The 24,058-nt window shown below is 49.9% G+C and overlaps 1 protein-coding gene across 1 annotated transcript; it reads right to left on the reverse strand.

Annotated features, from left to right (window-relative positions):
• Nucleotides 1-45: 45 nt before the first annotated feature.
• Nucleotides 46-24,040, reverse strand: pdcd11 (programmed cell death 11). The gene is made up of 36 exons (XM_035399302.1): nt 23,928-24,040; nt 23,395-23,531; nt 23,035-23,169; nt 22,637-22,804; nt 22,344-22,505; nt 21,781-21,898; nt 21,280-21,458; nt 20,886-20,993; nt 20,306-20,512; nt 19,905-20,029; nt 19,662-19,722; nt 18,700-18,846; nt 18,012-18,263; nt 17,723-17,842; nt 17,281-17,475; nt 16,656-16,826; nt 16,023-16,236; nt 15,280-15,432; nt 15,075-15,187; nt 14,433-14,959; nt 13,756-13,821; nt 12,667-12,763; nt 12,414-12,503; nt 12,046-12,148; nt 11,317-11,494; nt 10,743-10,799; nt 10,477-10,599; nt 9,909-10,031; nt 8,548-8,719; nt 8,048-8,185; nt 7,031-7,192; nt 6,207-6,457; nt 5,516-5,684; nt 4,942-5,095; nt 4,387-4,552; nt 46-501 (listed from the first exon to the last, which is right to left on the reverse strand). Exons 2-36 carry the CDS (start codon nt 23,494-23,496, stop codon nt 330-332), a joined length of 5,478 nt encoding a protein of 1,825 aa, XP_035255193.1. The 5' UTR covers nt 23,497-23,531; nt 23,928-24,040; the 3' UTR covers nt 46-329.
• Between the last annotated feature and the right edge of the window lie 18 nt (nt 24,041-24,058).

The raw sequence follows: 24,058 nt of genomic DNA on the forward strand, positions 1-24,058 counted from the left end.
AAACGGAAACTAAACTAAAATTCTACTACATAAACGGACCGTAGCAACGGCAGGGCTACAAATGGTAGCATTTCTTTTATTAAAAAGAGATTCAATACATCAGCTCTTTATAACACATTTTCAGGTGTAAAATGTCTTGTTAACAACCACAAAAAAACAAAAACAAAAAAAGACTCAACTAATTACTGTCAGGAAGTCACACTTTAGAAGAAAAAAAAACGCTGATGGTTTGATTCTCTTCCATACAATATACGATATATTGCATTATGAAACGTTCTGAAGTCCGTTCGTGAATCTTTGCGTGCGACGTTTACCCACAATCCTCTGCTTCAGCTGGCCTCCCCCGGGCCCTTCGCCTCCACGTACTCCAGGGCCTTCTCCTTCACCGCCAGCACGCTCTCAGGCGTGCCGTGCTTCTTCTCGTACTCCAGGTAACGTTTGAAGAAGAACTTTATCCTCTTCACGGCCACGCTCAGGTGGATCACGCGGTCAAACAGGGCCCTAGAAGAGCAACCCGAAAGAAGGAAGAAAACAACAGCTTGAGACGCAAGAAAACACTGATCAACTGTAAGCTTGTAACGGAGCACTAATGTAATAATAAAAATGACGGTAGTTCATATCTTACAGCATCTCCGTTATTATACACCTAGCAATAATTGATCACAGACACGGAATAGCATAGACTACAGGTCAAAAGGGAAGTCAAATGTTAAGTTCACACAAACACTGCAGTAGAAGGCCCCACAGATGTAATCCACTCGTGGGTTGCGTCACCTTGACCTTCCTGTCCAATTCATACGAAACTAGGGTAGGATGGAGTTCAAATCTGGAGACCAGGCTGGGACATTCTAAACTTGACTTCCTGTTCTTCATGCCTCAAGTAGTTCTGACACAGCTTGGATGTGCAGTATGCTTTGGGCCAACATCTGACTGCATGATGAACGACTGACCAACCCAGTCGTACGGCAGATGGTACAGCACAGCGCTGAAGAGTGCTATGGTGACCCCGCTGGTTTGGGATCCAGTCAGCGCAGGTCGCTATGGTGACCCCTGCTGGTTTGGGATCCAGTCAGTCAGAGCAGGTCGCTATGGCGACCCCTGCTGGTTTGGGATCCGGTCAGTCAGCGCAGGTCACTATGGTAACCCAAGGTTGCCGACTGGAGAACCAGCAAAACACCCCGACAGCATCACGGTACCTCCTGCATGCTCTACTGTTGGGTCTCACACACTGAGGAGCCAGCCTTGCACAGATTCAGTGGCGTACACAATCCCTTAGGCAAGGAGCCACAGATCTGAAATTTGGATTCATCAGTCCCCAAAACCCGTTTCCACTCTTCAGCAGTCCAACTGCAGCGCGCCTTGGCTGGAGCAAGGCCTCTACCCGATCTCATTTCGATGCCTTAGCAACGGCTTTCTCTCGCTGCGACTTGACCTTTCGATCCCACGGCACGAAGTCTGCTCCTCACGGTCGACACCGAGATCGGTTAGCGTTCGGCCTTGCTCGAAGTTGAGGTGACGTCAACCGCCTGTCATGGAAGCTGTTCACCCTCAGAAACTTCCCCGGCGTTGGGCCTGCCAGACCTCCTCTGCTCCGCACTTCTCCCAAGTTTTAATGTGCCTTTTGCTGGCATATGAAACAGTGTTAACTGACACCATGTCTTTTTTAGCAACGTCTCTGTATGAAGGTCCCTCATCTCTAAGGGTAACAAATGGATTGCCCATTTTCATTTTGACAGCTGGCTTTCCTTGTCTTTATAGCAGTAGTATGCTATTCCCGAAGTTACAATAATGTTCCTCTAATACTTTTCAGAGGATGAAGTCTTTAGTATGTTCCAACACTACTTTTCTTTAGCCAGAGGTTTTGTGCCTCATCAGTAAATGATTGGACACATTCAGGAAGAGTTTGAATCAACTTTCAAACCTTTTCTCGTACTTCTCTTGTTGGAAAATGGTAAGAATTTGTTCACCTGTTTATACAGCCAAACATGACTTTTTTATGAACGCCAACATGTTTGGCTCCTCTCCTGTGCAGTAAAAGATTCTTCACAGAACTACTCACCTCTTACTTTATGCCATTTGAAGTTATTTACAGAAGATGAACTGCTTAAATTGCACAAAAAATTTAATGTGAGGTGTACTTTTGACCTGGAGCATACATATTAAGCCACATTAGTTATTGCGTACTTGGCTTGTACTACACAAATCCTATTCCAGCATTTCTTTTCTTAATGAGAACACTGTGGTTTGAGGTCAGAGGGGTATTATAAACACCCCCAGCTGACAGATCAGGTCTCAAACACAGGTATCATTAGTTTTTAGGTTTTTTTTTTTTTTGTTTTTTTTACAAAAAAGTCTTGCCAAGAGTTTTTCCATCTCTCTTTTTTATTTCACTTATTTATTTTGAAATACTGTGGATAATACCAGGAAGTCTGGCACAGGCCAACAGTTGATGACGATGGTCTGATTGAGACTTTCCCTACGAGCAGGCCTGGACCGCCTGAGCGTGTGCAAACCGATTCACTGAGGAGCAGCAGCCATCCCACGCAAGCTCAAATTCCCGCACGGATCCGGGCGTGACCTATAAACAGAAGACTGCTCCAACGGCAGGCCGGAGGCCAGCGAAGAAAAGATCTTGCCGTGCTGCAGTGTGTAAACTATCCTTTTGAACTTGGACGTACGGCAAAAATACCAGCGCAACTCCGCTCCTATGAGGCCAAATATGGCCAAATGTCAGTGGCTGGCCAGCCCTGAGAAAGACAAGCAAGCTTACGGGCAAATGAAAAACAGGATAGTAAACGCAAGTAAAGGAGTGTTATACGGGTGAATTAAAAACAGGCTAGTAAACACAAGTTAAGGAGTGATATACAGATGAATTAAAAACAGGCTAGTAAACACAAGTTAAGGAGTGATATACAGATGAATTAAAAACAGGCTAATAACGCAAGTGAAGGAGTGGTATACGGGCAAGTTAAAAACAGGCTAGTAAACGCAAGTGAAGGAGTGGTAGAGCCAGGGCTACCTTCCTCTTCCACAACGAGCTCATCCTTATCTTCAGCCCTTGAACTCTGTCAACAGTGTGTGTCAGGTGTATCTAGCGACAGCAACTCGGAAGTGTACCGTCGCCGGGAGTTACACACCCTCAGCCGTTTGGTCGAGATAAGAAAGTAGGGCACCCGAATCATTAACCGACTTCTTTCCAGGGTAATTCCAGCAGGTTTGGGCAGGCCTCAGCCCGTCGGCAGCACCCAGGGCCGGCGGCGAACGCGGTCTTCGTCTGGGACGCGCGTGGCACACGGCACGTCCGAAAAACGAGCAGACAGACAGGCGGACGTCGCGCCGAATCTAAAGGTTGGATTTACCACCGCGGACAGACGGGGTGCAAAGGGCAAACTGGGAGTGGATGACACAGTTTTCAACTTGTGTTTAACCTGCATTTAACTAGGCACGTTAAACGGCAATTCTCTTTTACAGGGATAACCTGGGAAATAAAAGTGGGCAGGGGGAGTGTAAGATCAGCCGAACAGATGCAGTTATAGGGGTCTGTGTAGCCAATCAGACATGGGGGACAGTGTAGCCAATCAGATGCAGTGGGTGAATAGGGGGCCAGACATTGAGAGCCAGTTTCTGTAGAAATTTGGCAAGGGCACCGGTGGTTAACGACCCAGTTCATTTGAAAAGCAGCACAGGATCACGACTAACCACAGTGAGTCAGGACCTCGGTTTGACACATCGTTCTGCAGGAAGGCGCCATCGCCGCGCTTGGCTGGGGGCTTTTTACATTTTGTCTAGAGGGAAGAGTGCCCCCTCCTGGTCGCCACACAAACACCACTTCCAGCATCGCCTCTGTTTTCCCCCCCAGTCTCCCACCCGGTCGCTAACCTAGCCGAGGCCCGCGTAGCGCTACCGTAACGCCAGCGTCTGGCCAATAGAAGGGCCCAGGGGGCGGCAGCTGTTGGCACGGCAACGTGGCATTGCCCGGGCTTGGGGCCTGGCGCAGAACACCCGTTTGGGTCAGACGTGTTCCGGCAGGAGTGCGATGTTCTGACGCGTAGGCGTCCAGAGCTCGCCTGACACAGGGGAGGAGCCCCCAGGATAAAAGGGCCTGATGAGATCCAAAACACAGTGTGGGGGGGCGGGAACAAGCATGTCACATGACCACCTGACTGAAGCCTGAGCGTTTGTGACATCATAAACATTTGGAATTCCACCAGTAGAAAAGATGATAAGAATCTGTCATTACAACCAGTAGTTTAGCTGACAATATCTAAAAACTGGCTGTTTTCAACAAACAAACAGAAAATTGGTGAATGGGTTACTAGACATACAGGTGCGTAGTTTTTGTCGTCTGACCGTCTGAAACGCGGCACGAAGCTCGTGGCCACTCACCGGACCTCCTTCTGTGTGCCATGCTTCACCATCAGGTCGATGTACACGGACCAAAGGTCCGTGCGCTTGGGGTAGCTGGTCAGCGTTCTGTCGAACATGGACTTGGCTCGTTCCGCGTCGCCGTGCTGGAACTCCAGCTGAGCAAACTTGGCAATCAGATCCACATCTGCGGCGGAGAGAAAGGACGGGACGGGGTCGGCATGGCTTCAGTGGGCAACCAAAATATTTACGTGAAAAAAATCACGTTCAAATACCTGACAAACCATGCTACATGAGGGATGACAAGACTACAAATCTCAAAAGAAATGAAATCCCAGGTTCAGTCTAAATGTACTTTACCCTTAAATAATTTTAAGGAACTACAGGTCAAAAGGGAAGTCAAATAGGGCTTCAACCCCCCACCCTCCCAAAACAATAAAAAGTCCATGTAATGAAACAGTAAGGAAAAACAGACCAGCTCAGCGCGTGCTTAACTGTGTTGTGTAAAGAGGGCGCTGTGTTTTCACAGTTAGCCTGGGCGCAGCGACTGTGCAGAAGCGGCGCTGCGTCTCTTACGCTCTTTGACCGGGAGGCTCTTGAGCGCCCTCTGCAGGAGGGCGTGAGCAGCGTCGCTCTGGTCCTGCCGGAGCAGGTAGGAGCCGTAGCTCAGCCACACGGCCCGCTCCTGCCGGAAGCGCTTCGCCATGTTCCTGTACAGGTCCTCCGCTTCCTGCGAAGAGACGCGGGCGTGCGGTCAGCGAGCGGGAAGACAAATCAGAACGCCGCCAGGAACGCGGGACGAGCGGATTCGCCGATGAAGTTCACGCTAATCCAACCTCACAGAATCCCTCCCCACAACGCTAAGAATAAATAAATCAACAGAGCAGAAATCGCAGCCCTGATTTTTCCAAAGCAGGTTTCTGTCGTCCCACAGTCACTTTTTTAACTTGTGTGTGGAAATGCAGCAGTATAATCACAACACAACACACCGTAAAAACACAAGGGGAGAGAGGAGAGAGCAGGAGAGATAGAAGACAAGGGGGGGGAAACAAATGAGTGAAACACTGGACTCTCAGTGAGGGGAATTCAGCCCTTGGGGGAGACCGCAGGGGCGGCCGGGTGGGGGGTGGGGGGGGCAGAGCCGGGTCACCTTGTGCTTGCCGGATGTGGCGTAGATGTCGGCGAGCTGCTGGTAGACGGGGAGCGGCTCGCAGAACTGCAGGGCGCGCTCGAAGGCGGCGCGGAGACTGTCCGCCGAGCCGTACAGGTTCTCCAGGTTCAGCAGCGCCACCCACACGTTCAGCTTCTCCCGCTCCTCCCTGCGGGGGACGGGACAGGCCGTCAGCCAAACACACCTGCGCCCCGTACCGCACGCATCCGCCCACCAAACCATGCCCGCCCGCCACGTACCCACCAAACCATGCCCGCCCGCCCGCCCGCGCCCATCATTTCGCCGGGCGGAACATTCTTCCATTTTCCATTCGATGCGTACAGTCAGAGTTGGGACAGTCGATTGATTCAGGTTAAGTAACTTACTCAAAGGCTCACAATGACAGTGGGAATCAAACCCGCAACCTCAACTCCAAACCCAGCCACCAACCCCCCCCCCCCCCCCCCCCCCCGGAACACCGCCCGGCTGTACCACCCCTGTCTCTGCGCCACACCACGCCACGCCGCACCTCGAGGCTCACCTGAAGGAGATGGTTTTGAGAGCAGGAGGCTCACCTGAAGGAGATGCTTTTGAGGGCGGGAGGCGGGGGGCTCACCTGAAGGAGGTGGTTTTGAGAGCAGGAGGCTCACCTGAAGGAGATGGGTTTGAGGGCGGGAGGCGGGAGGCTCACCTGAAGGAGATGGTTTTGAGGGCGCGCTCGGCCACGGCGCGGGCCTGCTCGATCTCGGCGGCCTGCAGGTGGAAGGCCATGTACTGCAGCCACAGCAGCGAGCTGTCGGGCGAGCCCAGCACCAGCCGCTCGAACCCGGCCGCGCTCTGGGGCCGCCTCCCCGGGTCCATCAGCTCGCCCTCCCGCTGCGCCAGCGCCGACTCCGCCCGCTGCTGCTCCTGCTCCCGCTCCCGCCGACTCTTCTTCTGGGGCTGAGAGAGAGAGAGGGAGAGAGAGGGAGGGAGGGAGAGAGAGAGAGAGAGAGAGAGAGGAAGAGAGAGAGAGAGAGAGGAAGAGAGAGAGAGGAAGAGAGAGAGAGAGAGAGGGAAAGAGAGAGAGGGAGAAGGAGAGGGAGACAGAGACGGAAAGACGGAGAGGGCCACAGGTGAACCACGGCAACACACAAATCCAAACACACTCATACACACGCACTATCTACAGCTTTTTTATGAACCTTCAAGGACAGTTTATCAAACCTTGTTATTAAACCTTCTTCAGTATGAAGTTAGCAAGGTATTTCCTTATTGAAAATCCCAGCCTCACCGTTTCAAAAACCAGTCTATGATGGCCATTACAGTACAGGAGCCTCTGATTTTAATAAACAATGTTCTACAGGCTGAACATACATCTTCCCCAAACACTTCCTCACAAGAGCAGCTCAGCAGAGTGCATCATGCCAAAGATGTCTCCACACGATTAATCGTGGTCATGTGCACTGTGATCATGTGACCCAGAGCACAGACCGTGGAGTGGGGGGGGGGGTTTGTGCAGGGTCAGCTACTCACCTTGGCCTGCTCTTCCTCATCCTCATCCTCGCTGGAGTCCGCCCCGATTCCCGCCGTGGCGGGACGCAGAGAGCTGAGGGCCACGTCCCAGTTGAAGCCTCCCGCCACCTGGAGCCGGACCGGGCCCCCCTCTGGGACCGCTGGGGCGGCCGGAGCGCTCTTCTGGGACAGGGGGGAGCACAGAAAAGGGAACGTTAAAAACGCAGCCCTCAGGTAACGTACCGCACTGGCTCTCGCGCTTTTTAACACCGGGACCCAAATTAGAACATGTAGTACCTTCCAGGGACCCATAAAATACAGCCCTGCGGACTGCAGACTCCTTCCAGAAGCCACGCAACACACTCCTGTGACCCCTTTTGGGTCCCGACGCAGTTTAAGAAACACTGAGCTGTAGGGATGCATCTGCACCCATCTCATCATTAATAAACTGCAACACGCCAGCCCTAACTTCCTTCTGCTACTCTCAAAATACCAACACTCTACATTTATCTTGCCGTGACAGTTTGTAACAGGGGCCTGAAACTACGGCCCTGTTGAGCTGTCGGTTCTGCTGCCTTTTTGTTTTAAAAACAGCAACCGATTCAGAAACCGAGTGAGGCAACCAAACTATGTAATCAACCGCTTTAACTGACAAATTAAGTGCTTAGCAACTGAAAAAAGCCAACAGGCCTAGGAAGAGAAAAGATCTGGCAATGTGAGATTCGGATTCTTTATTCATGCTTCTTCGTGAATAAATTAATAAATACATTTTAAAACGTTATAATAAAGGGATGAGGAATGCGGGACAGAAATTTGCGGGAAAATGTGAAAGGGAAGGTCACACGGCCTTTAGGAAAGATGGCAACGTACGCACACCGCTGCAGCTCAACAAAACCCCGCTTTGTCTCCCCCGCGACAGCGAGGTGTTGGTGCAGTCTGAGCGCGCGTTTATGAAGAGAAGCACAGCGCTGCACTGTGCCAACGCGCGTCACGCATCTCTCTCACAATCACACCGCATCTGCCGCGGGAATGAAGTACCTTCTCCGGCTTCACGTCTTCCTCATCCTCCTCTTCCTCTCTGAAGTACACCTCCACCCCACTGTCATTCTCCTCCGGTCGTCCTCCCTTCGTTTTCTTCTTCTTCTTCTTCTTTAGATTTTTGGCCGCAGACGCATCCTGAGGAGAGGTCATAAAAATGGCGGTTGTGAAAGTTAGCTTGGCGGGAGGAAAGTAGGATTCTGCTCAAGCGGGAGAGGAAACGGTCCTTTCGTCTGTGAAGGATGAGGGACAGGAAATGGCCCGTTCTCTGTGAAGGACACTCAGTGGAAACACCCCTTCCTCTGTGAAGGACACTCAGTGGAAACACCCCTTCCTCTGTGAAGGATAGTGCACAATAACACCCCTTTCTCCGTGAAGGACCCTCAGTGGAAACACCCCTTCCTCTGTGAAGGACACTCAGTGGAAACACCCCTTCCTCTGTGAAGGACACTCAGTGGAAACACCCCTTCCTCTGTGAAGGACGCGGCGCCTGCTCTCACCGGCTCGCTCTCGGAGGGGGTCCTCTTCCTCTTCCGCTGGGCGGCGTCGTGCTTCTCCTTCTCCTCCCCCCTCAGCCGCTGCGGCAGCCCCAGGGATTCTGGGAGGACGTCCGGCTTCCCCGTGTCTTCAGGAAGCAGCGACAGATCCACCTGGCCGTTCTCTTTGTCCACACTACAGAGAGAGAGAGAGAGAGAGAGACAGAGACAAAGAGAGACACAGAGAGAGAGAGAAACAGAGCGATAGAGAGAGTGAGAGAAACAGAGAAGGACAGAGACAGAGAAAGAGAGAGACAGACTCTTTTAATAAACCAAAAGACAGCTCAAAAGAATTTTCAAGCAAACCAGAACAAAAACACATACAAATAAAATAACCCCCCCGCCCACAGCCAACACACACCTGTCCTACACCACACCTACAGCCAAACACACAACTTCACATGCCCACAGGTAGAGTGGGAAACCCCCAGCAGAACTAGCTGCCTATGCACAGTACATACAGTACACTCCATACAATGAACAGGATCCACTATCCACCAATAAAGAGATACATAACACTGTTGTGGGGTGTGGAAGCGAGGGAGCGGGGGCGAGAGAGAGAGAGAGAACAGGGAGTACAAAAGCGTGAGAAAGTGTGAGAAAGAGAGAGAGAAGGGGAAGAGGGAAAGAGAGAAAGAAGGAGAGAGTGTGCAGTAGAGAGAACGAGTAGGAGAGAGAGAGAGAGAGTGCAGTGAAGAGAGCAGGGGGTGGAAAGGAGAACTGTGATGCAGACAGCAAATCACATGAGCAGAGATCTGTTTACAAACTGAGCAGGAGCTGCTCTCGCCACCATTATGAAAAACCTCCACTGAGGCGGAGCAAACCCAGCTGGGACTTCAGCTGCTGGAGGTGGGTGAACAATCTCAGTCTTTAACTACTACACACACAAACACCGCCATTTTGGCCAATACAAAAGAACCAACATCAACTTATCCCGTCTACTCCTGATGAAGGGGAATGTTTTCTTTTCTAAACAGGACCTACGGCCAGGGCTGCCCAACCCTGTTCCTGGAGATCTGCCATCCTGCAAGGTTTTTATTTCAAACCTAATATAGCACACATGAATCTATTAATTAGCAGCTCGACAGGATCTTCAGCTGTGCAATGAGGTGCCCTTTGTTAGGTTTGGAGTGAAAACCTACAGGATTGTAGATCTCCAGAAGCAGGGTTGGGCAGCCCTGCTCTAGCTGTTGAATGAGGTGTGCTTTGTTAGGGTTGGAGTGAAAACCCACAGGACGTCCTGGTAGATCTCCAGGAGCAGGGCTGAGCAGCTCTGACCTAGACGAACACAGAAAGGTCAGGCAGAAAGGTCACTGTACCCGTACCTCAGCACCTTGGTGGTGAACAGGGAGCTCGGGAGAATGTGCTTGCTGTACAAGCTGTGGTCTCGCACGAAGAAGCTGGTGACCTCCTGGAACTTCACCCTGCCCGTGATGGTCCTGGACAGCCTGCAAAGACAAAGCACCGGCTTACGGACGATGGTGATGCTAAAAAAACGCTAACGCAGTCTACTGAAATCAGCGGGTTGATGGTGAAGACGAGATGAGCCAGATTTTTTTAGATCTGGCAAACAAGAACAGAACAGAGAAAGAGAGAGAGAGAGCCTGGCATGGTGTTGCGAGAACAATCTTGTTTATCAAGTCGCAAGAAATACAGACAGGTTCCCACAGTTCCAGCACCAACGGCTCCAAACATTCAGTTACATTCAAATTCTCCGTGCAGCGACATCATCTAACTACAGTGCTTTATGAATCCATCTAAATTAATTATACTCTAGAGGTGAATTTCTTCCTCGCAAAGCAAAGAAAAACCTGTGAACGTGATTGGAATCCAGACATCAGACTTAACAACTTAAGAAACGAAAGAAAGTCGAGGTTTAACAGGTGGAAATACCTCACGAAAACTCCCTGGTCTCCCACAGATTTGACGTAGCCTCGCACTTTTTGGCCGACTATCAGGTCATCGATGGACAACACTTCGGCATCTTTCACCGGAAGCGCCTTTTCAGGATGGGCCCTGAAGGGAAGAGATCTGTCGTCAGAAAACACCCAACAATACTGACAATGCAATTTGAGCAGGAATACTTTACTGGAAAAAAGAAAACAAGGAAAATAAAAACATAGCGGTTAACGGCGGACCTCATCTTAAATCGCACACACCTGGACGGACGCAGAGACAGCTGCAGTTTATCGTTTTCCTCGCCGACCACGCAGCACCTGGACAACACAAACAACACCACACGTCAAGGCAAAGGTGTACACAAACGTGTACAAAAAAACACATCATCCCATGTCTCACTATAAGCTCACTGTGTAATACCCAAATCACAGTATTTCTGTTCGAATACAGTGCAAACCCGCATCACTGTAAGACTGCGGGGCTGGGTGCCAAGCCTTGTGCTGCCAAATAGCGACACCTGCCCCAAATACCTGACCGCTAAAATAAATGTTTGTGGTTTGTTTCAGACTTCATGGAACTCTGTTTATCTGGATCAGCCCTGAACCAGTTTGAAAGTGAAATGAAGTGAAGCGTGCCACACAGATAAATGTTTCTTGCTCGGTTAAACTGGATTAAGTCCTGCCAGCAGGTCCGCTGTCGGCAAGCCACTCGTTCCGATTCTCATGTCTGAGGTGAGAAAGCGGCCTACCTTCCTCTTCCGTTAACAGTATGTACCTGGCTGAAGGGTGCAGAAGGCCTACTGTATTTTTTTTTTTTGACAGGCGACGCACTGACCTGACCACCTGCCCCTCGCTGTAATGATCCAGAGGGCTGGGCCTATAGGAGTCGGCCAGATCGACCAATGAGGCGAGGCCTGTCCTCCGGAAGGGCAGCGTCACCACAAGGCCGACGTGCGGCACGACCTTCTTCACGGTTCCCAGCGTCCGCACGCCCTCCACGAGGCTGTGTGTGCCTGAGGAAACCGAACACTTACGCATCTCACAGACGAAGGGACACACAGATCTAAATAATTATAGAGGGGGGGGGGGGGTCTCTGTATTCACACGGTAAAGACAGCCAAAATAAAGACAGCCAGCCAGCGAGCGACTGGATCTGCTCATAGACGGCTGGGCCAGACTGCTTCTCCTGGCTCTCCTCAGAAGTGAAATTTACATGGCTTCAAGATGAAGAGACACAATTACAGGCTTCAGTCTCCAGGCAACACAACCGGCCCAGGCCAGGATTAGCCAGTGCTGGTTTAAACCGATTATAAACTTGTCCTTCCGACACTGACTATGGATAATTTATGAAGAGGACGAGAGCACTGTTCGTCTCCTGGATACGTTAATAAGCCAAACATACTTAAGATACTGTAAAAGCATTAATCTTATAGAAACCTGTTTTAAGCCTTATATTATAAACAATACCACAATAAATAATATCATGTTCAAATGACTCTCGTTTAACAGATTCCATGTTTCCCATAGCCTACGTGCAGACAGAAGATGAAAGGGAGGGGTTTACCGGTTAGAGAAAGAGAGAGCCACTTCTTGGAGGAATGGAGTCCAACGACTGTTGCTTTCAGTGCCTGACCCAATTTAAAGAACTTCTCAGGGTGCTTGGCTTCCTAAAATTAACAACAGAGATTGAAAAGTCTTAATGCAAAATGTTTACTGCAAGATGCACTGCTTCTACCAAAAGGTCACTGCCTGAATTATAAGATCTTTAGGTGACAAGATCCTACCATCTACCAGAAGATATCAGCTATTAAGTGACCAAGAATGAGACACATTTTAAGGCATTAGTCAAGTAAATAATCTTCTTAAAGTCATCTTAAAGCAATCGTAAAGTCATCATGTTTATCCACGGGACTCACTTTCAGACAAACTTACTTTCGGATCGAGAGTCATGGCCAGCAGTTCCACGCTGCCGTTGACGGACGGGGTCAGGGCCACATCCAAAAATTTCTTCGGTTTGTCAAACTGGAGAAAACCGAGACAAAGGTCAAAGGGCAATACGGCCGCCAGCTGCCGCAGGACAGTTCCAACTGGGCCAGAGGCTAATTCTGAACTCTAGAACATGTTGCAATAAGGCAGCGCTCGGTCTGTCCACAAGGCAGAGTTGTCAGGCCAACATCTCCGGTACCTTAGACACAAAGCAGATGACCTCGTCGCCAGGCTGATATCTCTTCAGCTGCTCTTTAGCGCTTGTCTGCTGGAGAAGATCATCTTCTTTCACCTTGCTACGAGGAAACGGGAAGGAGAATTTAAGTCAACTGCACAGACCGAAAGAAAAATGAAAAAAACACAGCTATTCACTAATAGCCACAGCCCAGGCCAAAGCAATCAAAGGCTGATAAGATAGCAAAGACAAAATATTGACCATTAGTTTGAGATTCGTAACTTTACGGAACATCAGAGCTGTTGTCCAGGTAATTTTGACTTGTTGAAACTACAAGGTCATGAAGCTTGAAGAGGAAAATGAAGCTGGCACCATCAGGTGAAAACCCAAACTGACCTAATATTACACCTCAAGCTGCAGGTTGCAAATGAAGTGCAGACAGCTTCCCTAAATAGCCCATGTGATTTCAATGGCATCAAAATAGCTGTTTCCTAAAATGGGTTACTGCATTGTATGGTTTCTTGTTTATTTGCACAGTTTCTCAGTTAGCACATTGCATTCATACGGTTAGAATTCATACTGAATGCCATTTACCACCGAACTCAGTCATTAATTCCAAGCATCTCCCTTAAATGATTACAACCATCCATTTAACAGGCGTTTAGAGAGGGGAGAACCAATTACTGTGGAGCTCGGGTTACTGCTGATAAACCCGAGGGTTCGTACGATGCACCCTTATCTGATCTACACCTCGACGGCGTAGAGCGTTGCCGGGAAGATTCTCCTTTAGCTTCAGCAGCGTCAAGACATGTTGGCTGACTCTCAAAGCTGCAGCCCCTGCAGCTGCCCCCCCCCCCCCCAACCAGAGCAATTTACAACTCTTGCATCTGACAACCTCGACAGACCGTCATTTGAGCCAGAAAGGCAGGTAAGACGGGCCTCTCTGTTTTACCCGAACAGCTCAAAGTGCAGTGTCTCCCACCGAACCTTTCGGCTAACAACTCTGAGCCAATAATGTTCATTTACAGGGCGAAAAGCTGCGGCCAACACAACAAGCGCCGTCCGAACACTTCCTAACTCCCGTCACGTGCCAAGGCGAGAGAACATTCTTACCTGGGGGGAAGAAGTGAGAGCTGAGGCATCGTGAAGGTGAAGTTGGGGTGGGAGATGGGCAGGAACCTGCACAGAGACAGTAATAAAAGACTACTTCAGAGGCTCTTTGACTTGCGGCCAAAATTACACCCACCATGAAAAGCAGGCCACCCATAAAATCCGAGGCCGGTAAGATATCCACTTTCTCATTAAAAGATGAAACCCATCGGAAAACGCCCTTGCTTCGGTTTTTCCCCATTTGACATTTACGATCTCAGTAAATCAATGCTAGGGATCTGACATTCATTAACCTTTCAAGGCGTGAGATGACAAAAATAGGCGATCAGAATGTTCGCTGCTGAACATTCTAATGCTGATGTCACAATCACTGCTGGTGACTGAAGGCAGTGGAGTTCCAGAACACTGACACTTAGAATTTTGAAAAAAAACATTCCAAGAATCAGACCCTTCAAAGGGCTAAAGGAGATTTACATACTGGAACCATTTTGAAAATCCACCGTAACCTTTTAATAATTAAGTTTCCTGGAAGGAAAGTTAAGTGACAATAAAACTTTTTACTGCTTTCACAAACCAATAGGTGGAACGCTTTGTTTGTGGTCCAGGTCACTGCTGGTGTTCGCCCATTGAGAACAATGCGTAAACAACACGGTTCACTAAAGGCTCGAGTGGAGACTCACTTGTGGCTTCGGGCCTCCTTCCCGCCGACGACGCGGGCCGTGACGGCGGCGCCCACCTTCAGGGAGGAAGTGGGGAAGCTGCCGGGCTTCACCGCGTCCGAGACGTCCGAGACGTGAACCAGGCCCGTCACGCCGTTCTCCAGGGACACGAGCGCCGAGGTGGGTCGCACGGACTTCACCGTCCCCGTCACCGTGTCGCCCACGCGGTACGCGTGCTTCGGGCCCCTGGGAACCTCGCTGTCCGGGGCAGACGCCGCCGAGACGGTCGGCTCGCGTTTCTTAGCCACGGGGGATTTTACGGACCCCCGGGCCACCAGGGGGAGCCCTCCCAGTTCCTCACAGCTAGGCTCTTTCACGGTCACGGCGAAGGTCTTCCCGGGACAGAGCTTCTCCGACTCCTTCAGGTACTCGTTTAAATGAGCGGCGGTGTGAACCATGGTCAGGTGACCAGTGTCGCCCAATGAGATGACGGCAAAGTCCTGCTCCACATACTCCACTGTTGCAAGCAGATTTGCATCTGCCTGAAGCTGGTAGCAAAGAAAAAGAAAAAAACACCTTTGGTCACAACACTCATCCACCACAGGTCAAAGAACAAACCGATCACCACTAAAATTATAGCAAATTGTAGCGCCCTTTACTTACAGTTTTCTTATTGGCCACCAGGCGGGAAAGGAGGGAAACATAAACGTGAGAGGTGAAGAGATCCACGTGGAGAACAACGCCGGTGACATTCTGACCCGGAGTGACAGTCACGTCTAAAACACAAAGAACCGCAACAGCACTGACCGTTAGAAAACAGAACTGACGTTTCTCTTTTATGCTGGAGATCATATGGGTGCACCATTACCAGTCAAATGGTACTTTGTGGCCAATACTGTAGCGCCCTCGGGCTGGCCTGCCACGAGCTTTGCAGTCCCATCATCCTTCACTTCTTCAACTGTCATCTTCAGCGTGTGTCCCAACGTCAGAGTGGAGAGGAACTGGAGCAGCTCGCTCTCAGCTAGAGTGCGCACGCGCACGCACACACACACACACACACACACACACAAATGAATGGGAAACGTATTCCAAAATGCATAAAACATGGCGTGCTCACACGTACGCAAATCACTTCATCTACTGCAACAATCGGAACAGTGTGTACAGGAGCAGCTCCGAATTATCCACAAAGGAATGACAGGGGAATGTTTTCACACCATGTATTAAACATGATGCGCACACACTAACGTCTCCTATGACGACTGTAGCCAATGGCAGTAAGGCTCCCCCCTCTCAATGCTCAAACACAAAGACAGTTTTGTTTTAGCAGAACCAGTGCAGTACAGCACAGCGCCTACTGCTGCATGCGCATAACATTACCATTAATTATGATGAAGTCCGTCCTTACAGGTGTGGGAGGGAAACTAATGCGGCAGTTAAATGCGTTTTTTAAACAACTCAAAGCCACGGACATAATAGAGCAAAAGAACATGACGCATATGGTTCACACTGCACCCGTTCACTCTGGTTTTTACTGGCGTGGATGAGGGCGGGGGTAGGGGTGGGGGAGAGGGGTGAGACCATGTTTTCCGGGGGGGGGGTGTCCCGTACCTCTAGTGGCCATCATTTCGGTCACGGCCTCCCTCTCTTTCAGGCCCTGGACCAGCCTGGCCCGATCGCGCTCCGCCTCGTCCCCGACCTCTGACACCTTCAGGGTCACCAGGAACCTCTGCTTCTCCTTGTCCAGGTTGGTCACCTTGGCGACCACCGTCTGTCCCGGCTGGAAGGGCGCGGAGGTGCTGCTGAGGAACCTGTCGCACATCGCCTGAGGGGAACACCCCAAATATCCCGCCGAAACACCTGGGCGTCAGTCACCTGCACCTTCGGCGTCACTTACCACAGGGGGGAAAAATCCAGGTCCAGTGAGTAAAAGTCCTCCCCAGTATTTTATTCCAACCACCTGGATTTGCTAATTAGCACAACTCTTCTGCCAGGAGGTAGAACTAATCAGTTAAATCTGCTGGCTGAGTTCATGGGTGGAAGAAACACAGGACAGAACTTTTACTCTCTGACCACTGGACTCTCCACCTCTGTCACTCACAAACACTCCAGTGGAGTCCTGCCAGTTCACGTCCAAAGACCAAATCTAATGGCAGCATTTAGCAACAATAAAAAATGTTGTTTTTTTTGAGCAGGATACTCAGATATTCTCGTTTCCGAGCGTCAGCCCCCCGCGAGACTTACGGATATCGGGGCGAGCCCAACGAGGCCGTGGGGGAACTCCACGAACACCCCGTACGGCATGACGTTCTTGATCCAGCCAATCAGCTCCATCCCCACCTGGATCTCAGAGAACTCGCGGGCGACGACGCCGTCCTGCAGCGCGGCCTTCACCAGCGGCTTCTTCGTCAGCACCTTCAGCGCGGGGGGGGGTTAAGGAACGGTCGCCAACGGGGAACCCCCGAAATACACTTTGAGCCCCAACCCACAGGCTTACACATTACGAAAGATAGGGCGGCTGTCCAGCAACGAATGGAGGTCACCTTCAAATTCTACACAAAAGTCAGCACAACATATCAGGGCGGCAATGTAGTATAATGGGCAAGGTGCTGGTCTTTTGACCTAAAGGTCACAGGTTTGATTCCTAGGTACTAGGGAATCCACTGCCATTGTACCCTTAAGCAAGGTACTTAACCTGCATTGCTTCAGTGCATATCCAGCTGTGTAAATGGATGCAGTGTAAACGCTATGTAAACGTTGTGCAAGTCGCTCTGGATAAGAGCGTCTGCCAAACGCCTGTAATGTAATATCAGAAGCCCTGTTAAAAAGCACAGCCGCGGGAGCAGAAGAGGGCGACTGAGAAGGATACTATGCTCTGCTTGTTCCTGCTGAGGCAGAGGACGTTGGAGATGACGTCCCCCTCGCGCAGCGCCTCCCACAGGAGGCCGCAGTTGGACACGTGGTCGGACAGGTGCGCGGTGGGCAGGAGGGCGGAGGCCTCTTCGGGAAGAATGGACACGCCCAAACCGGTGGGAACCTTCTTCACCAGCCGCGCCTCCACGCTCTGAAAGAGCAGCAGCGCACAGAAACACTGCCGGTTAACGTTACACCTCACGACGAAGACTGCGAGACTAAAGCATAAAGAGTTTTAAAAAACATATTACAATATATATAGAATATAGTATACATTTTGCACAATGAAAAAAAAAACAATCGTATGGTTATCATGCTGCTCTTGATGCAGTTATGAACATGATAACCCACCTTGTGTCCTAATAAATTCCCATGACCTGTAAACTGTTCAACTTTACCTTTCCAACTTCAAAGCTGAAGTTTTCTGCAGCTTCTGTCACGCCGTCGGCAACAGCCTTGAAGGACAGCAGGAGCTTTTCCCGCTCAGCGTCACATGACAGGACCTTGGCCTTAACGACCTGCGAGGCGAACGGCACCATCCATGTCAGAACGTTACAACTCCATTCAGGGAAGAAACATGGCACTCGTTTAAGACGAAGAGCTCAAAATTAAAACTTTTAGGAAATTAATGTCAGGTTTAACATTTGCCCTCCTGCCCCCCTGCCCCCCCCCCCAGGGCCCACCCACCTGTCCCACATAGAAGAGCTCTGCGGGGACGACCACCGGCTCGCTCGTCAGCTCGCGTACGGGCACCAGGCCCTTCACGTTGTCGTAGAAACGGACGATGCAGCCGAAGTCCTTCACGCAGACGATGAACCCGTGGGCGACCCGGCCCACCCTGGCGTCGGCGTAGCTGCGGATCAGCGGCAGGGTGGACTCCACCAGGGCCTTCTTCCTCGTCATCACCAGCTTCCTCACGCGGGGTTCCACCGTCAACACCTGTCCAAAGCACACAGATGACACTCAAAACCAGGGAACCGCACCCCCCAACGCTGGAGAGGCTACGCTAACTTCCTCAGCTCCCCCACAACGTCACAGCAACCATGTTTAAATTAACTCCCAACAGATGAAGCATGCTAATAACCGAACAACCCTCCAGTTAAATTCTCCAGGTCCAACTTTTTTAGGTCCATCTTTGTGATGCATCCTTTTTGTTTATGACCCCACAAATTTCATGAACAACATCCTTAACAACAAGCCTGGTGCATTTAGACGCAATTATGCGGAAGAGGCCAAACCCCTAAGACTTCTGCTCAGAGGGTCAGTAATGATGAGCAACTCCACTGCCTATGTACTCAATCACTTCCCCATGCTGTGATTAGGCCCCGTACGCCCCAGCTCGTGGCTCAGAGAATCGTTCATACGGGCATCTCACCCGACACTTGACCCTGTTTCCCACGCTGTACTTCTTCTCCGGGTGGCTCAGCAACACGTCGGCCAGGTGTGTCCTGGGCACCATGCCCTTCACGTGTTCCGACAGCTTCACCTCCATCCCAAAGCTCTGCAGGGAGGTCACCGTGCCCTGCCAGAGAGTGCGCAGAAGCAACCGCTTAAACCGGGCGCCATTTTGGAAATTCGGTACCTTTCATTACACACATTACATGCCCGGTCAGTGAAAAGAAAACACATCTACCTGAGTCTTGTGAGCTACATGTGCCTGACGGCATTACCAGACTAGCAAGTGTGAGTGCAACATCAATAAAGGACTACAACCACAATACAAATCAGACTCACACAGCTAACATCCATTGTTCCAAAGTAATTAAACCTTTAAGGCGTAAGATTACAAGTGTGTAATTAGAATGTTCTTAACTGAACATTCTACTGCTGATGTCACAATCACTGCTGGCAACTGAAAGCAATGGAGTTCTAGAACACTGACTTAGAATTTTGGGGAGAAATAAGAAAAGAATGCTGGGAGTTCGGGATAAGAAGGGAGGCAAGAGGTAAAGTGAAGGGGGAGGAAGGTCCCCCTTCCCTGACCTCCATGAGAAGCGCACTCCCCCCACCACGGGGCCAGTAAATACAGATACTGTGACTGGGACAAGCTGCCACACAGGGAGGGGAGGGCCAGAAGCTCCAGGGTTGTGGAGCGGAGAGACCTGGCTGGCACTTGATCTGACTGAAGCTGTTGTGTAGCCGTTCTGTTCCCCGCCCTCTACGCCAGTACAAAGGTTTTAACTCAACGGCAGCCCTGACGGGTAGCCAGCGAATGGAGATAAGGAGGGGTTTGACGTGAGCGCGCTCAGGTAGGCTGTAGACAGGGATTTTGAAACCCAAAGCGACACAGACTGCATGCACCAGCAATTCAAACGCCCACGACCTCCGCTGACTTACCTCCACAATCTGCCCGGGCTGAAGGTCCTGATATCGGAGAAAGGCGGCCTCAATAATGCTCCTGCAGGGAGACAGGTAGGAAAGGGCCACAGGTAAGAAAGGACCTGGTTACACGTGGGGCCCACAGGTAAGAAAGGACCTGGTTACACGTGGGGCCCACAGGTAAGAAAGGACCTGGTTACACGCAGGGCTGACTGGCAGGCGCAGGTATGCCCCCCGCGGGGCTGCAGACGGGCGGCTCACCTGCGCAGGCTGGCCAGGTGCATCTGCTCCAGGGGGCTGAAGCCCGTGATGCGGCAGTCCAGCGCGGCGATCGCCTTCACGCGGTTTGGGTTGAACATCTGATTCGGCTCTTTGATGTGACTTTTCTGCAAAATGGAAAAATACATTTAAAAGTTAAAAAAAAAAAAAAAAACAGTACATAACATCTCATCTCTCAAAAATGCGCTTATTTCATTTTTATTTTGCCAGGGTCTTATCACTGGTTTGTCACATTTTCATCTCCAACGGAACAGGCCGACCAACACGAAATCATTCCAAATTTTCAACGTATTTCAACTTGCGACGCGGGTCATGTGACCCTCCACGGGGGTTCCCCCGTCACTGCGACACGACGGCGGGGACGCCGCGGGAGATCCACTCACGTGCACGAAGGCCAGCGTCTCCTCGGGCAGCTCCAGCACGGCCCCGGAGTGGTAGTGCATCGCCGCCATCCTGCAGCCTCTCACCACCTCGCCGATTCTGTCGCTCACCACCGGCTCCACTGCGCCCCCTGGCTGCAGCAGGTGGCTGCGCAGCGACAGGCCTACGGTGTGCGTGCCGGGCTCAATGTAGAGAATGCAAGCCTTCACCTGGAACACAGCCATGGGGGGGGGGGGGGGAAAGCACTGAGCAAAGGCTTAATGTGACGATGCAACTAAAAACAGAATATCTCCTGTCAATGTGGGTTTGAAAAACAAACAACATAAAATATGACAACAAAAGAGACCTGGATGATTGTGACATTCAAAAATTCCAGAGAAAAAAACCGAATATATTACTGAATATGTGACGTTCAAATTTGGCAGAAGATAACCGTTTAAAATGTACGATTCTGGTAAGTATAGCATGTAGTCACAGCTGAACCACAGCATCGGTCACAAAGAACGAATAGTTTGCAAGCTGAGAGCCCCAAACGCATTTGAGGTTTTCTCTAACCACAGCACCTCTACGCGGCACACGTACGTTATCCCCGGGACTGTAGCTGGACGCTTTGTCCGGGTCGACGTGCATGAAGTCCACAGAGCCCCGGAAGGAGGACAGGAACTCCAGGATCATCCCGTGAGGACTGACCTTCGCCAGGAGGGAAGGGGCACAGACAGAGAAAGGATGAGAACGGGCACCTGTCTGTCACTCTAGGAGTTCATCAACTACAACTGAAACAGAATGGCCATTACAGTCACCACACAAAATACATAAGCAAAGTCATCTGCCAGTATTTACGTGCTAGCTTAAAGTCCTATGACAAATGCACAAATAAACACAAACACTTAAATAAATAACACAATTACTATTATTATCTTCATAACTGTTTAAGCTGAAGCAAAGCATTTCACCAGTGTATAATGAAATAATGAACCTGCTTGATCTCTGCTTTGACCACCAGGCCTGGGAGTAGACTGCTGAGGGTCCAGCCATGCTGGGTCTCTGCGCAGGCCCGGGCGATGGCCGGGGGGCTAATGGACACGCGGGCGACGCGGCCGCCATTCTTCACCTCCTCCAGCAGGCAGTGCAGGTACTGGCCCACCTTCAGGTCGGCTGCAGGGCAAGCCGGGTCCAAGTCACAAATCGGTTCGGATTGCATCGCCGTGGGCTTAATCGCACTTACAGAACCGAAAGACAGGTTCTGTACGTAATACAGTGATGCTAGTGTGCTGTCAATTATATAAGTTTCCTAACTAGGAAACAGGAAACCAAAAGGAACAGCTAGGAAAAAGAACCAATATACAACAAAGCATTTGCTCAAATCTATTGAGCATGTGCAGGCAACGATGTCACAAATCCCAAGCATTTTGTCGCAGAAAAGCGAAGGAGATTTCAAACTGCCAATCACATAAAGAAGTTCGGAGGTGCCGCCCACCCTGATGAGCAGCCTTGGCGATGTCCTTTGCTTTTGGGAGGAAAGCTTTGGTTCCACTGAGGCCAATGTCAATCAGGAAGCCGTGGTCTTCGATGCTTTCCACACAACCACTCAGCAGCTGCAGGCATCAGGGAAAACAACAAAGATGCAGCACAACACTCCCCTCCCAAACAACCAGTTAAGATATCATTATGTAGAAATGCACCTAAAAAGTATTATTTTTTTAAACAATTGACCGCACTTCAATATTATAACTTAAGTAAACATCACCCTTGTATCTACAGACAACAAACAAATGTAAATCAGGGGTCCTCAGTCTTATCCAGAGGGGGCCGGTGTACATGCAGGCTTTCATTCCAGCCAAGCAAGTGACACATTGTGATTCTACTCATGAATGCCCTTAGCAAAGACTCTAGTGGTTGAGTGTGAGAACCAGGTGAGTAACTGCTAAGTTGGAGCAAAAGCCTGCACTCACACCAGCCCTTTGTGGATAAGACAGGTGAGGACCCCTGGTGTAAAATGCATAACAGTGGTGCCCAAATCCATGACGTTGGCCAACTCACCATGCCCGCTTTCAGAGATCCAGAACTCAGCCCTTTGTTCACCTCCTTCGGGTTGACCGTTACCCGGAGGCTCACGTGCCCCGCCTTCGCCGTCTCCAAACTAGCCAACGCGCACCGAATCAGCATTCCAGGAGAGAACAGACAGGGAAGAGCCAAAATCTCCTGAGGGGACACAGACACACACAAAAAAAAAAACGGGGAGAGACTTGTTGAATTTGTTCCGTTTTTTGCGTTGGCTGACATGAACAGGAGATCTCTCAGAAACGGTGGCGGTGTGAAAGCCAAGCGCTCACGTCGAGATTGTTCCCAGAGTCCAGCTGCTCGCTCAGGATCTTGGTGTAGGACTCGGAGATGTTGGCGATGGGGAGGTAGCCGTTGAGGCCGCTGGGAAGACTGACCGTCACCGCAAAGTTCGTCACCTCCTTCACGCAGCCGAGAAGAAGGGTTCCCACCTTGAGGCTCTGAAATCACGAGCAAATTTCCCACAATACACTACAGCAGGCGCAAGAAGTGCGATTGCGTTCAAAGAGCAACCGACTGACAGACATGCGGACCAGGACCGCATACACTTACTGGACGTAGAACCATGCAATAAGAGCAACAAGAACACTGGAAAACTGTAAACATCGTCTTTTAATGTTTAAGCTGATAAGCTCTGACATGCTTATGGTGAAGTAGACCATGTACTCACCTTAAAATGGAGAATATCTATGTTGTTGGTTGCATTTAATTTCAGGCTGTCTTCTTTGAATTTCTTCTTCTTTGCCTTGATTTCATCCACCTCTTTTGCAGACTTTCTTTTCTTTTTTTGTTCTGGCTCATGGACCTACAAAATGAGAACACAATGCCAAGTCGTTAATGTCATTATGAAGGACATATTTTGTATCACAGCACCCTTTGCAATTAATTTGCACAAAAATGTGTGAATTTCAACACTGAGTGAATGAACAGGAAGAGAAAGCAAAACATAAATACACATTTTATTCAGTTCGAGGACGAGTAATTAATTGTTTGTCACGTGAGGAAAGAACATGCAGAATTATAAACTTGCCGCGAACAAATTGTCCACTTCAACTTTCTGTCTCGCGGATTTGCTTCCAGTCGGCTTCTTAATGATGCCCCCACGTGGAAAGTCGTCCTCCAGTGATGCCATGTTTTATATTTTGCAATTATCCACGTTAACTTACTCTGAAAACAAAAAGCAGCGGTAGCTAGGACACGATGTTACGCTTATTATAACCACAAGCTAGCCAAACTTAACACAAATAGCTACAACATACAAGCCTGGACACAACGGCTAGGTAACTTGCTTTCAACACATTTCCACAAATACGTCGTTTCAATACTGTTTTGTTGTAAGTAATGTTCATAAATGTGAAGGCCAACGAGAAATGTTTAAAAATAAAATAAAACAACCTAATATTCTTTTAACAGGACACATGGTTAATTATTTGCAGTACAGTGTGTGCAATGCTGTGCTAATATACAAACAACAAATGTATGTATTATGGAAACAGTGCCATGTACAGAGAATAAACAGCTTTACTACACACGCAATATTTTTAAAAAATGTAACCAACTTACCTGGAACGGATTTGCTTTACTTCAATCAACTCTTCAGTAGCAAAATTGATGTTTAACTCACGTGTATGTAACACGCCATGTTTTAACCCGGAAGTACACAACCTTTGCTAAAGGCGTTTGAAACATACTGA

Source organism: Anguilla anguilla, chromosome 2 (assembly GCF_013347855.1).
Source record: "Anguilla anguilla isolate fAngAng1 chromosome 2, fAngAng1.pri, whole genome shotgun sequence".
Lineage (NCBI taxonomy): Eukaryota > Metazoa > Chordata > Actinopteri > Anguilliformes > Anguillidae > Anguilla > Anguilla anguilla.